The 15981-nt window shown below is 37.0% G+C and overlaps 1 protein-coding gene and 1 long non-coding RNA gene across 9 annotated transcripts; one reads left to right on the top strand and one right to left on the bottom strand.

Annotated features, from left to right (window-relative positions):
- Positions 1 to 267: 267 nt before the first annotated feature.
- Positions 268 to 15779, bottom strand: LOC146500642 (muscleblind-like protein 2a). 8 transcript variants are annotated; one of them, XM_085134439.1, is made up of 10 exons: positions 15509 to 15779; positions 12617 to 13326; positions 9663 to 9827; positions 9352 to 9573; positions 8971 to 9237; positions 7505 to 7552; positions 7017 to 7176; positions 5841 to 5876; positions 5026 to 5120; positions 268 to 3232 (listed from the first exon to the last, which is right to left on the bottom strand). In XM_085134439.1, the coding sequence occupies exons 2-10, from the start codon at positions 12788 to 12790 to the stop codon at positions 3218 to 3220; spliced, it is 1182 nt and encodes a 393-aa protein (XP_084990565.1). In that variant the 5' UTR covers positions 12791 to 13326; positions 15509 to 15779; the 3' UTR covers positions 268 to 3217. The 8 variants fall into 8 exon arrangements, with proteins under 8 accessions (XP_084990565.1, XP_084990567.1, XP_084990566.1 ...); XM_085134441.1 differs by having other exon boundaries at positions 5026 to 5078; XM_085134440.1 differs by having other exon boundaries at positions 7505 to 7558; positions 8983 to 9237; positions 15509 to 15778.
- LOC146500643 (uncharacterized) lies at positions 3163 to 8982 on the top strand. Its single transcript, XR_014869684.1, has 2 exons — positions 3163 to 3278; positions 5697 to 8982. It is a non-coding gene; the product is annotated as an uncharacterized LOC146500643 (long non-coding RNA).
- Positions 15780 to 15981: the final 202 nt, after the last annotated feature.

Raw genomic sequence — 15981 nt, 5'->3', positions numbered from 1 at the left:
CACCTTGTAAACAAAAAATATAATAAACCATTATTATTTTTTTTGATAATGAGCAATACAGGCTATGTAACACACTCCAATTGAAACCGCCAGGTAAGTCTTTTTAATGGAATACTTTAGCTTTCACTAATAGTGATAAATAAAATTTCACAAGACAGCTGTTTGAACAAATTGTAACACAAAAACATGAAAACATGCTCACTGAGGATGACACGTGGTTTTTACTGCTGATGAATTGCAAAATTAAACAGAGCTCACAGGATGGCATTTACACGACATTCATATATTTATTTATGTATATTTAATATCAGATTGTACACAATTTAGAATTTACAGGAACAAAAAATATCCACAAGAAATGTTTAATTATACACAATTACTTTTGGGGAAAATGTTTGCATTCAGACCAGGATGGATCCAAATAGCTGTTGCGTGACATCTTAACCAGAAGCTTCAGTGTTTAAATATGACAGGTTGCAATTATATGCTAGCCAACCCCACAAGCCAATCAATATCAGCTATTTCAGGTGTCGTTACAATGTAATAATGTCCTCATGTTAGAAATGTGTGTATCTTAATTTAAGAGAAAGGTTCAGTGAAGTTTATTCTATTTATTAAGCGACATAGAAATCATAATTAGTGAACAAATACAGACTCAGTAATACACCAAAGGTAAGGCAAAGTTCACACAAAGCCTGTCTTCTCAGTTGTCTGACTGTAGAAAAAGTGCTTATGAGAAGTGTTTCCATCAGTCAGTCAGACCAAACATTCTTACTGTTCACATCTTTTTGACTGGGCGAGATCTCAAACAACCTCTGTGTGCAGGTGGATCCATGACATTCAAACGTTTTGCCATAACATAACACAAACATTCAAAAACATGCCTTTAAGTAAAATAAATAAGTGGGGAAATATTGTATGTCTAATAGCAGTCTAAACTTTTAAAGCAATTATATTTTGAAAGCCAAATACATTTTTAAGTTTGGTGCTCAACATGCAGGGGGAAGCCTTAACAAACACAAAACTAACATTTCAAAAGTTCTCTTTTATGCACTGTTTTACCCACAGTGTTTCACCATATAATAATAAAGTTAAATATCCAAGTTTCTTCCAAGTAATCTAATTACTGTGAGGAGATACAGCTAATCTACCACCTACCAAAATACAGTTTTCATCACTGCAACTTGGGATTGCCCTCAGCAGCAAATCAGACAATAAATGACAAACTACTGTTACACCACTATGAAAATGACTTCTTTTCTTTTTTGGAAAACATGTTCTGATGCACTTTTGTACATAAAAATCAATCCTATGGCCTTGGTCATACAAAGGCTTGTTGTCCCTTACAGGCAGCAAAAAGGATGAATTGCTTTAAGTTTCTCCTTTGTCCAACATCAATCCCTGGACACAAGACCGCTTTTAATAGGCTAACAGATCAAGGTCTTTTGAGAAACCCTCAGCAGACCTAAAGTAATTTTAATAAATTGCATTCATCACAAAATAAAATAATACATGTTAAAACTATTTTGAACTAATGTTACACCAGTAAAATTATGCTCGTAAATTCTATTGACATGTAAAACATCACAAGGAAAATATATAATAAAAAAGTGAAGAAATGCAAAAGATTCAATGAAAGGTTTCTATTTGTACACCTTGTTTGCAAAATAGATAACTAATATTCTAATAAAAGAAAGAAACAATATTTCTCTTAATCAGACACAATGCCCACCCTGTCTGCTGCTAAATAGTAGACAGCAATGAGTAACTGCATCATGCCGTGTCAATCTCTCATGACTACATGTCACCAAATGTTTCCTTCTACTTTACTACAAAAGTATTTTGCCCTTTTTGCAAATTTCTTGTCGAAAAATGAAAGAAAATCAAATTAAATTCAATAACATACACATTAAAGCATCAGTGAAAACAAACTGTAAGTCTAATTAACAGGTCCACACACACAATACCACTGCATTTACATGGTATTGCAAAAACACGTAGATTTAATCCTAATGTATATGTCTTCAGTGGAATAGATTTTCTGAGTGTTTTTCCACACAAACCTTTTAAAATATACTTAATCATTGCATGCACAACTGTTTAGGCACTTGTAACCTTCGATTAATACAGTACTGACAAGTGACTGCAACATTAAGACTAACAGTTGAGACACTACTCAACACGCAACCCTCACAGGATCACAAGAGCTTTAGTTTGAATATGAGCAGCAGTAATTTCATACTCTTACTGAGCTGACTTTCATGGCTGTGGAGGCTATATCAACTTGAACAAGTGAAAAGTATTTACAGATCCATCAGTGAGTCAGCAATTGTCTTGAGCAATAATGCACATTTACTAAAGAGGTGTTAAATTAGAAAAACAAAATTGCTTTTAATGGATAAAACATTTCATTTCTCTCAGAAAAGACAGAAAACAATCTGTATATGTAATGCAAAGGCACACCAGGAGGTGGAGCACTGATCCATTACTCTGGGTGAAGTATAGAGGGACTCAGAGCATTTTAAAGGGACATCCATAAACCTGCTGTTAGATTACATTTTTTTTATATACACAATTTTCTGTTAAGTTTAAAGTTAAATTAAGTGCTTTTCTCTTTGATTAAAAGTTAAATCTGGCACTAGATGAGCAATCATTATCATCAAAAACAAAACTTTCTTAGTTTAAATAACACATTCAATAAAGAATATGATGATGATAAAACTGCAATATAATCTACAATATAGGACGCCTTTACACCTGACATTAACAGGTACTGTCTACAGACTGAGAACTGATTAAAATATTTACATTATTTAAAACATTTCTGTTGTTTAGTTTTATGCCACTACTGCCAGTTTACTTCTCTGTAGCATCTATTGTATTTGAGTTTGATTGGTGGCTAAATGCACTCATAACCCTATCAGAATTAGTTTAGGAAACAAATAAATAATGCACATTGATTGTTGAAGGTGCATGTTAGCAGGTGCAAAGGCGTGTACAATAACAATCTCTCTGACACCTATTACAGTATAATATAGAGGTTCATTATAACTGCATGTAATGTATCATCATCATCATCATAATGTCAGATAAAGTCGGTGATGTTATCCATATGCAGCCTCTTGTATTTTGTGTGTATTGTTAACAGAATATTTACAGAACGGCTGCCCGGGACCCTTAACAGCAGCAACACGGCACTGGCTTCTGTTTCTGGCGATTACTTGAGGATGATCTGTTTCGGAGGCAAAGACAAGTCACTGAGTAGTTTCACACAACAGGTATACTTTACAATCGCCTTTGTTACAAGACAAAGATTATTAAGGAACTCACTTCTCACTCTTAAGTGATATGAAAATACAAAGTTTAAGTGAAATGAATTTTATCCTCTTGATACATAGTTTTGTAAAAATGGGGCTTGACCTTGGAGCTAATTTAAGGTTAAAAGTTTTATTGATTTGCAAAAGTGATTTGGAACTGAAAATATACGTTTTGATATTAAAAAATGTGTTTAAACAATCAAATGAATTATTTTACACATTGAATAAATTGTTTTATGCATTTTTAAAAACAGTTTCAACTATTTATCAACTTCAAACCCTTTTTTCCAGTGTTAGACTTTTGACCGTGATTTTGTGTTGTGGCTGTGTATCAAAGGGGAGGGGTGCGTGTAGACTAGTGATTGAAAGCTCCTGTGTCAAGTTGGTTACAAGTTTAAAATGAGCATTTTGGCTGAAGATGGTCACTGCTCCTTCACGGGATGCTGCCGGCACCAGCCACAGTTTCAGATTGTGCTATAATGGACTATATTGATGGGTCAATATTTGAAACATATTGATATACATACATGTGGGGGGAAAAAATTACCCCTACAACAAGGAATACTGTTATCTGATTGGGTGGTAGGTTGCAAAAAAGCTATGAACTCTAGAGAAATATAAAAGTCACCTGTTCATTTGTGTACATTATATTGAAATTAGAATCCCCCCCACCTTATTTAAACCTAATGTAAAAGAGTTCATAGCACCTGCAATATCAATATGTTACAAACATTCACTCATCAATATAGTCAATCATAGGATAATCCAGGAAACCATGTTTCTTACCTGTTGGCTGGTGCCGGCAGCATCCTGTAAAGGAGCGATGACCATCTTCCATCAAAATGCTCATTTTAAACTTGTAACCAACGTGACACAGAAGCTGTCAATCATCAGTCTACACCCACCTCTCCCCCTTCATACATACCCACAACACAAAATCAGGGTTAAAAATTGGAAAATGATCAAATCAGATGTAAAATAAAAAAATAAACATAAACTCTAACAAAATTAATTAAAAAAATGCATGAAAACAAATTTATTCAAAATAAAATAATATTTTTTTTTTTTTTTTTAAACAGTTTTTGTTTCAAAAGACTTTTCAAATGAATAAAACTTTTGACTCTGACTTAGCTCCACACTTTTATGCCAGTGGTCATGACAAAGTTTAAACACTAACTTATCCGTATGTGCATATGACTTCATTCATTAAACATTAAAAAGGGACAACAATAATCAAAGTAAAGAATACCAAATACTTTAGATTTACTCTGTCAATCCTAATATTAAATGTTTCAAACTAGCCAATTAAGGAAATATGAATAATATTTTTTATTACATGAATAATAAAAATCTTATATTAAGACGTTGCACACAGAAAGTCAGCATAACCAATATCAAGAACTGTATGGTTAAGTCCTATATACTGTAGCTTGTGTTGGAAAAGACACTGACATCAACCAAAGCATAAAACATGCAATAGAGAATATAAGCGACACCACAGTTTGCAGATGGAAGAGCTAGAAATATGTTTTGTTTCTAAAGGAAAGGATGAGATGCAGCGTAGTTGGTCTACGAGGTACACGAAAGCTTAATGCTGCAATGCAAGCCGGGCATATCTACGCTGATGAAGCAACTCCCCTGATTGAAAGATGAAGCACTTATTTAGAGCTCAAGGATTTATGACAGAAAGCTTTAAAAAGGAGCAAACCTGATTGGTTGGTGCTGTTGCTGCGTAGGGGACACTTGTGGCGGGAGTAGTTGCTGCAGAGACAGTAGCAGGCGTAGCACTGTACATCATGGGGACTTTTTCAGGAAGGGAACCATGAAAGCAATGAAAAGGGAGGTGGAGCATTATGGTAACCATAGCAATGTATCTCTCTCTCTTGCCAAGCAAATACAAAATGACATTAGCAGCAAGCCATCATTGGGTTAGACCAGCAGATGGCATGTGATCACACAGCAAAGCGAGACAGCAGGGGAAAAACATAGAAGGAGGGCTGATAAGAGATAAAATTAGGAAATCTGTCCATAATCTGGCATCCCACAAGATATGGCATGTAAAGCTATGCCACTAGAGGTGATCAATGTGTTTGTTTGTTGTTGTTTTGTTTTTTAAATACAACATTTACAGAGTTTTACTATTAATACAAAACATTAAAGTGCATAAACTATGAGGTAAATCTATGGGATGCTGATCAAATTTCCTAATCACAATCCAGAATAAACCAAAAGTGCTTACATTTCTTTACTGTGCTTTGATTATTTAAAATAATTTTACAAGCATATATAAATACAGGGATCTGATCAGAAAGGCAAAAAATGAAACATAAAGCTAAAAATGTTTACTAAAAAACTAAAATAATCTCTTGTTTTTTTCAGTTGTTGTTCTCATCCAGTTTCCTGATTCAAAGGGTTGATTTCTCATCCGTTAATAGTAAGTATACTCTACCTTATCCAGACAAAGTAATGTATTCTTTACTACAAAAGGACATGGTTAAAGAAGAACATGGAGGAGGCACCTACCAATGCCATTAGCTGGAGTCATGCACAACACAGAACCTGTGTGATTTACAGGTGAAAAAAGAAAAGGTCTTTATCAAAATCGACATATATTAATATGGTCAATACTGGTGTAAGCCCACATAAACAGATCTTTACTTTATTAAACAGGCCCATTGTGTTAATGCAGCATTATTTTGTTCAGATGGATACAAGCTGAGTAACACACTCCATCTACAAAACAGGCGCATTAACGTAGAATACATTTAAGAGAAATTTCTGCAAGCAAACAGGCCTTTTCAAACCAGACATTTACACCGGTCGCATTAGGTGAGGTGTAGGTGTATGGAGAGAAATTGCCTCAAAAAGGTTACAAATATGTACAGTATGACACACAAGACCCCCCCCCCCCCACAAAAAAAACAGAGGAAATCCCAATTTTACACCAGAAAATGAACACAGCTTACATATATGGATCTGTGCAAAGCTGACCTTGTGAAATGTGTCTCAAAAGCCCACGTGTGCATGCGATGTGATCTGTGCATATTAGGCGATTAGTTCACATGGTTTTGTAAGTGAGCGAGAGGGATGTTACATGTAGTTTTAGACATTTGTATACACAGAAAATTATCCGATTTGTGAAGCTGAACTTAACAAATTGTGTGTAAATGATCAGTATTTAGTCAGGTTTAAATGTATGCATTTGTAAATCTTAGTTTACGCGTGTGTATCATACTGTACACATTCGTAATTCTTTGAGGCAAATCTCTCCCCATATAGGTGTGTCTATGACCATGACTTGCCAACTGACATATAGCACACCTGTTGCCTTGAAGAACCTGCCCTGGTTGTTAAGAGGTCATAATAGTTCGTTATAATAGTTTACTGGTTCTACTGGATTAACTTACTTTTCGTAATATGAGTTTAACAAAGTTTAATTATAAGCTATGATAAAGCCAAGAATCTTGCAGTGACATGTCAAAAACTTGTTAGTGTAAGGATTAAGAGTCACACCCTTTTTGAAAGCTTTGATATAACAGACCTGTTCACAAGGAGTGCTGGTGATCCTGCAAATTTCTTCAGTTAAGTAACAGTAATACATGATGTGATATTTGCGAACACTATCTGACGGCAATAAGCACTGAGACAGACACGGAAATCTAGCTCAGCCATGGAGTCATAGCAGGTTTGGAAGCTCACCTGTGGGATAAAATGCTGCAGTGGGCTGCTGCAGAGCCTGTGAGCTGGCCAGAGCCTGCTGGTAGTGCAACAAACTGGGGCTGAGGAGAGAGCCGGCCCAGCTGCTCTTCTCAAGAACTGGTCTCTTTGGTAGGGGTTGCAGAACACTATGGGGAAAGGCCTGGAAAGGGACAAGAGGCAATAAGACACTTCCCATATTTCTGTTACGCACACCTTTAAAAGGATATGTTAGTATTTATGTTTAAAAAATGATACACATGACTAAAATATAAAGATGACACAATGAAAAAAAACTACCACAGATATGACTGGAGTAATGTATTTACCAAAACTTATTTGACAACTTGAGCACTTAAAAATACCCATGCTGACAGATCATGTACAGAAGGGCAATATAAGACTTGAAGAAGCCGTAAACTCCAATCACAAAAATGAAAAGTTCTCACAGTACAATTAATAGCTACATGCAAAGCAAAAGGTGAAAGTACCAGGTCTACAGTTGCCTCGAGGGGTCGCTTCATTGCTTTGGCAGTCGACTGAGTCTTTTAATAGCAGGCAGCGAGCACATGATGGCAGTGGGCCAATGGGATTCAAGCGTATTAACATACAGGTAACAGCAAGCAGAGGTGCATCATGGAGGACAGCATTGTGGATAGGTGAGAAGGGGAAAACAAAACAAAAAATAACCTGAATGTAGTATACCACATAAAACACAATATTCATGCACAGTAAGGACACATTAAACTAAAGATTCCTTAATTAGTAGGTCAACATGTACAGTTAATGAATCATTTTGGCAACAAAGAATTATAATAACAAGGGTGCAATAGCCTTAAACTATACGTAAAGTTTGAGAACAATGCTTAAAATGAAAGATATTAAAATATTAACAAAACCAACTATGCACACAATAGGATTTTGGAACACGCTGGTTTTATGACTCCAAGTGCAGGATACTGATATAATGCACAGCAAGCACTTAACAGTTTCATAATTAAATGAAAGATGGCTTGGTTTTATGAAGGTAGCAAAGGCAGTACCACAAATCAAAAGCTAAAACAACCATGCACCTGATGTCATAAAGCACAGAATGTGGAGCTCCATTTACTGCATTCACACTAAAGCTTTTGAGTGAATTACTTGTACAGTACATAAGAACAACTAACAACTTAAACTACAACCTAAATAAAAATGTATGGAAAAGAATTAACCATAAAAGATTATGTATGCTAGACATGATTTTTAAGTAGAATGGAGGCCAAAGAAGCATAATTTAGTGAGCCAATGTGGCTTTAATTGCACTAAAGAAAAGTTAATAGAAATTGTGAGAAGCCTGATTGTGCATTACATTTAAAGGCTATTTAATGCTACTTCATGACGCAATTTAAAAACAATCCAAGAAAAATTGTAGCTGTAAGACTTAATGAAGAGGATCAATTTAAAATTGCTAAGACTATGTAATAGATCTGTCTGTTTTATGCACTGCTTTATGCAGCTCAGTCCATCAGGAACATTTCTCAGTTAACTTAATATATGTGTACCGCATATGAAGCATCTGATGTATGCCCCAAATTAGGCAGTGTATAACCCTCAATAGTTCTTAAATTAAAGAAAATAATGCGCAGCTCTAATGCAAAACCTCCAAATGCAAAACTGCATCCTCGTGCTTTAGACCATATAAATCTGTGAGAGGAAGGTGTCAGATTCAACTGTCTGAAGTTTTACATAGGAAATCAATATTGTGACCTTTAAGAAGTTTTATTTTAAAAAATACTGGTGCATTTCTTTGATATTAAACTACTTCAGGAGTTGCTGCTTAAAGTTTTGAGAAGAGCTTCTATTCAACTTCACTGAACGTACCATTACAAATGCTAACAAATATGCAGCACTCCACATTCAGCAATTTCATAGACAGAACAATGATGAACACTTTATCAATCATCAGAAGCATAACACTCTGACTTACCACAGCTGCAGCTGCGGCCTGTGCTGCCACTGCTGTCTGATTGACTTGTTGTTGACTGGATTTGATTTTGGCCTGCAAGTGTGCAGGCGGGTGAAAATACTTGCACTTCTCCCTGGAACAGCGACTCTTGATGTAGTCCATGCAAACAGTGACAGTGTTATCCGTGGTGTCAATCATTGGGCTGTCACTGGGATGAGCAAAGCGGCAATCTGTCTCCCCTCTTGCACAGTTTCCTCGCTGAAACTCACGACACACCTGAGAGGAGCAAGAGGAGTTCAGCTTTTAATTGTGTAGCCAGATCATGTGAAACCGCATAAACGCTAATGTATTTTTATGTGAAGTCACGTCTTGGTGTGAATGAATGAATACCTCTAGTTTGTCTGAACGCTGAAGCTTCTGTGAGGGAGAAGAAGAGGAAGAGGAGGAGGAAGAGGAGGAGCACTGGACTGAGACAGGTGAGCTCCCTGGAACAAGAACCGGAGTGCTGGAGAGGATGTCTGAAGGAATGAGGCTCATTCCATGGCTTAATGGTGTCATGTATGAACCATAACCAAGACCAGCGTTTGTGCCAAGTCCCTGCGTAAATGTTGGCTATGAGGGAAGAGCATACATATTATGTGTGAGAATGCCATCCATCAACATCACACTGACTTAGAATTCCTCCTGAACCAGGACTTTACCACAGGCTGCAGGCTGGGTCCAGGGATCATGAGCTGCATCTGCTGGGCAAGCACAGCTGCTGCAGTCTTCTGCTGGATGAGGTTGTTGCGCCCATTTATCTCTAACTGGGTTTTTAAGTGTGAAGGTGGATGAAGGTACTTGCAGTTTTCTCTTGAGCATCTGCCCTGCATTCAGAGAAAATATAAAGTGAAATAGAAGCATTTTCATTCATATCATAAAGACATTTTACAATCTGATAGAATAAAAATGTTGCTGAATCAAAAGACTGAGAAAAAAAAAAGAATGTTTTGTTTTCATCAAAATCCTGTAAGATTGTCTCAAAGAAATGTAATCGTCAACATGTTTTTTCTCCACAGCTCTCCCACTCAGGCTCCACTGTCAGCGGTGCTGTGTTGCATGATGTGACAGCTAGTCGTGGCTAGAATAAAGCATTTTACATTGCAATGATGGATGTCAAAATTTTCTTGAGTCAGGCACAAGACTTTACTTGTAGTGCAGACAGTTAGTGTTGAAAAATGCAAAAGAATAAACTGTTGCAGATTATGTGATGCATTACATCCTTTATTTAGACTCTCATAGATCAGATCAGATCAGAGCTGGTACTCAGAAGTGTTAATCAGCGGGTTAAATGATTTTTCCCATGAAAATTTCACAGACTACACAATTCTGAATCCTACCCGACCCACCTACTATGCAAAATCATTCACTGCACAGTCACTGAACATCAGCTTTGAATGCAACACTTGTGCAGCATATACTGTGCATTAAAACATGCATTGGCTAATTACACAGTTGTTGTTTTTTTTACTCACTTAACGGTGGTATATTTCAGCGGTTTGTTTTTAAGCCTAAATACAAAACCTGAAAAACCCTTTATTTATTTATTTTACCCTCAATATGAGCCAATCAAAGCCATCCCTGCCACTCAGGCATTTATATTAACCTAATAAGAGATGGGCGTTCTCTCTCCTATATATTCAAGTTCTTAGACTCATGTCTGCTCATTTAAATTTCTTCTGACATTAATATAGATATATATTCTGAATACTTGTTATTAATTTGTCTTATCTATAAAGAAAAAATGTAGTACATGTAGAATGTAGAATACAACAACCAAGGAATGACTTGAATGGGAAAGTTAACAGTAATTGTTTTGACATGTCCTTCTCACTCACAACCCTGAATTGAACAAAAATCGTATGGCAACAACGTCAGCAGGAAAGCCAACAGAAAAATACGAGGAAAACACGTCTCTGAATGGCTAGCTCTCACTAAGCAAACAAGGGCTCAATACTACAAAACATCATTGTAAACTTTGACATAGTTAGACAGAGTTCCTAAAAATTGGAAAAGCACAGCTTGACATTCATTCTCGAAATTCCAGTAGAAACTCTACACTCCCCTTAAGGTACCCTGTTGAAAAATCATTTTGGTCTGGCTCTGACTAAACTGCACATTTTATTTAAAGCAACGAATGAACATTTGTTAGAAAATCTTCAGCTAATTTGACAAATAAAAATTGTAAATAAGGCATTTTAGGGTATCGTTTATCTCATGTAACAGTAAATTAAGTAGTTTTGAAAAATATTTGCTTGTTGGTCAAATAAAACAAGCATTTTAGTTGTGAACAGGACAATCAGTTTAGATCATTTTTATATATGAATATAATTTATTTATACTCTTTCTTGAGTTTCTTGAAAGGATCTATTCAAATCTATTATAATTATGATAATTAAATTTCCATATTAATCAATATGAAGGTAATGCAGATAGTTGCAGTTGTATCTTTTCTTTTCAAAGCAGAGAGCTGTTCTCACCTTAATATTTTATGAGCAAAATGTAATACAATCTTTTACAAAGGAAATTACAGCTTTCTGTCCGACTACTTTGCAGTAAAATAAATATTATGGAAACCTCTAATCACTTTGATAAGTTGAAAAGTGCTTGGTGCCACTTATCTACAACATAAAGCCAATGTCTGAACTAATAAACCCCCCCTTTCAGATATGCACCCCATTAATCTGTTGTTCCATTATTCTGTTGGCATCTGAATGTGTCAATTAGATTTCTGAATGAAGACCCCGGTCGCTTTTTCAGCCAGCAGGCTGGACCTACCATACCAAAGAGGGATGATTAGTTTATGAAAAGGGATGACGGACTGCAGAGTGGTGCAGCTCACCGACAGTCATAATAATCAAGATGAACAATAAATGTTTTTATATGAAGGAATGAAGTCGATTCATTCTATGAATGCATTCAGGCCCATGTCCACAGGAGTTACAGGCGAGCTATGTATAAACTTGTAGCAAGGTGGTAAGGAGATGAGTCAACAAGAGGATAGTCCTGGAGGCAAAGCAGGATTTTGGTGTGATGGTGAATGTGTGAGAGTGGATTAAGGATGCCCCCACCTCATTCAGGGCAACTGAGCAAGCAGGAGAATAAACTGACTGTAATCCATCTGGCTGCCAGATTTTTTTTCTTCTTCTTTCACCAAAATCCTCTGGATAAGTGATTAGATTTTACCGTACAATCTTTGGGAAATAGTGGTATTACCCATGATTTCACAAATAGTAGAGCAATATGGGAAATGAGGCTGGATGCTTGGGGGGGGGGGGGGGGGGGGGGGGGTTAATGCACTGAGGGGCTCTGAGAATTCAATATTAAACTTACACCTGACTATACAACAGTGATGCTAACAGTTGATTTCCCTATTATCACCACTTAACATGGGAAATGAGCATGCTTGAATTTTTCTACCCCAAGAAATAATTATTTTTCTTTCTCTTTTATAAACTAATAACTGACACGTACTTCCAGCGCTACATTATTAAGCATATAAGTAACTTATACAGTTACACTGCTAGCAAACAGCAAGTCTTAGTTTACTTTCATACTCCTTTATACAGGGGCATTATTTTCTGACACTTAATAGAAGATCATTAATATGTCTTACCTTCAATGAGTCAAAGCAGGCTATAACTCTTCCATTTTCAATTTGGCAGCTCTTCGACGGATGAGCAAATTTGCATTCCTCATCACTGCGTGAACAGTTTCCTCGCTGAAACTGTCGACAAACTTCCAGAGTTAGCCATTTTGTGTCTCTCGCTGAAGAAATATTTAACGCCATGTCCAAAAGTTTTAACTTTAAAGCAACTTTTAAAAGTCACTCTTATTGTTGAAAGACTAATTCTCCAGAAGCTGTAGCCTAATCGCAGCTTTTAGCTCTGAATACAGTCTGCTTCTTTGTTAAAACAACCAGATGACTCCCCCATCAGAAGGAGCAGAAAAATCAGATGACTAGCCAATCAAAGAAAAATTATCCTAGAAACAAGAACAACTGTGTTTTTTACAGCAAGAGACTGCAGTGTATACTCCACAGCCGAGAACGCCCACAGAGAGTGAACAATGATCTCAACACAGGATTGTTACTCTGTCGTATGTGCGCTGGTCAGTAGCCTCCGTCTTGTTATCCTCTATTTTATGGCTTGAATTTCTCATTCTTTTAGGTGCTGAAAGTGTGCAAACCAGCGACAAAGGGCTTGAGCTGAGGTATCCTGTGTTGGTGCATGAGACTGCAACTTAAAAAAGAAGCGAGGGGCAGCAATGCACATGAACCAACTTCAGGTCGGAGATATCTTCTCAAAGGCACTATCTGTTTGTAATCTGAAAGAAAAGAAAACAGGGATATTACTGAAATTAAACTTAATTGTGATTACGGTATCATTAGTCTGTTCCGTGGGCATATTAAGATACGTTAAGATGTTATGTAAAATATGAGAACAAACTCCCCACAGAAAGACAGGTTCAAACCCAGGACCTTCTAGCAGTGAGGTAACCACTGCACCAACATGCCCCCATGACGATAGTGCAGAGCAGACAATTCACATTGTTAGAACTCCTCTGTAAGTAATACAAGTTCAGCTCATACAAAGCTGTCAGCGTTTTATCAAGAAAAGAGACTTTGCACACACCTGCAAATCACTCACCACCTCACATCTGTTCCTCTCTTTATTTAAAGCCATTAGTCTGCCTCCTCTATAAACTGAATTACAATGAAGTGGCAGATGCCATCCATTTAAACTCATACAACTACACAAAATAGGTTTGAATCAGCAAAGCACAAGTCATACATTTTGCAATCAGGCATAAAAAAATCCGTTTATCTTTCACCATGGAGCTCCTTCTTATCATTTTGTGGGAAATCCAAAGGGAATACAGATGTTTTATGCCTACACATTTCACTCTTTTCCAGGTTATGCTGCCTAAATAAAAGCATTAGCATTTTATAAAGACACCAGATCACACAATCAGAGTTTTGCTGAAACTCTGATTGACACATTTGCACCAAAGTTTGTTCATCAGGATCCATTAATTGCACTTTATGAGAGTCATACAGTTATTGCAGCCACTTCATTTTTTTCTACTTCTCTATATACCGCTAAGCTGGTTGGGAGTCAAACACAAACTGCGTAGTCAGACCTGCAACTACACAGGAAGTTGCTGAGCAGACAGAAAAGGTGGACAACTCACGAGCTGATTAAATCTGCATGATTTGATTTTTTTATCCTACTAAGATCAACTAAATCTATCAGTAAACACTGCACTCCAAAAGCTGTTTTGCTCTGCTGCTCTTCCATTTCTTTTGCAGCAAACCTTGGTCTAACAGTACGCTGCAGCAAATTCCTTTAGGCGCAAGTCAGGAAACAGAGCAGGAAAACCGACCTCTCTCACTTCATTCGGCATTAAAATGCTTGTTCTTGTTTTCAGGAATCTAGACTGGAGACACAACTTTCAAGCTGCTGACTTCTAAATATACTGACAAGAAAAAACAACTCTTACCCTTCTTTCTGTCCCATGGATTCAGTGACTAAAGATTTTCTCTTCACAGCAAGAAAAACAGACTCTCTGCCAGGCTCTGACTAAAACATTTCCAGCCACCCCCTTCCTGTCTGGGAGCTGGCCTCTGGGAAGACCCTCCCAGTTAGAAATTGTCCAATAGGGAACAAGAATCTGATCTGCCATGTGAAACTTCCTGTTGACCATTTATTTATGATTACAATCTGATTACTTGGAGAACGTGGAATTCAACACTTGATCCACGCCTCCAGAGTTTGCTGCTGCAGGGATGAACAATGATGCATGTGAAATAAATTATTTTGTAAGCTTGCACAAAGCTTCTGCACAAACATGACTACAGAGCATGCAGCCCATAAGTGTATATCCTAAACACTCTTTACAGTTAATTATCATAAATACAGGCCTGAGTTATTAGCTCCATACCATGGATTAGGTGCAGGTCAGTATGCTGGTATTAAAAACCCGTAATAACGCAATGTAAATAGTAATACGCCTTTTTTATTTTGTGTGTGTTATCTTTCAGTTCTAATTGTAACATTTAAATAATTTCAGCATCCTTCTCGGTTCAAGGGTGTAGCCACTTACTGCTGACAATATGATGAATGGCGTTGTCTTAATGGCACTTCCGAGTATCCCAGGTAGGAATCATTTTGTCTACTTTTTTTTTTTTTAATGTATAGTCACATTTTCAGAGTAAACGAGGAAATGCACATAGGAAGCACCGCTGTAGGTGTACTATAACAACAAATACAATCATATTGTGTCACTGTAATTCGATTAAAAGCTGTAAGAAAATACTTTAAGGCTTACTAGTACAATGGCAGTCAACTAACTGCCACTATTTTGTATCACGCAGTTTTATTACCACAGTTTGAGACTGCTAGGATGCTTAAGTGTCAGCTTTACAACCCAATCAGAAATACATTCACATTAACATGCATTAGCTTGCATTAGCCACACTGGTAGCAGAAAGACAGGACCTGCTTACCTCATCATCACGAACGAGCTGCTTCCCAGAGGATACGACAATCACGCACCAGCTAGGACACGGCAACCCAACTAACGAAAACAATATGTCAAGTGTTCCCGAAATTTTTCTCAACAGCCTCTTTATTTCTCGCCCTGTTATGAGAATTATCGCTCGTTATTTCATCCACGTCTCCGACCTAATTTCTTTAGTTTGTAGCGCTGCACAGATTTAAGCAACAAGCTTTTGACAGCTTACTGTACGACCGTCAGTTCAGTGTGATAAAGGGGTGTCCCTGGGTGCGATGCGAAGACTGAAAACAACCATTAATTCAGCATATGACGTTTCAACCGAGCGTAAGGCGCAATTTATTGTATAGAGACATTTCATACATTAAGTTGATTTCTAAAATAATAATATAGTGGGAAAAAGTAGGCATTCTTTAACTTCTATTTTCTGACACCCACCCTACGTCCGCAAAGTGGTACGATCCA

The sequence above is a fragment of the Neolamprologus multifasciatus genome, chromosome 16, assembly GCF_963576455.1.
Source record: "Neolamprologus multifasciatus chromosome 16, fNeoMul1.2, whole genome shotgun sequence".
Classification (NCBI taxonomy): Eukaryota; Metazoa; Chordata; class Actinopteri; order Cichliformes; family Cichlidae; genus Neolamprologus; species Neolamprologus multifasciatus.
This window is presented reverse-complemented; position numbering and strand designations above follow the sequence as displayed.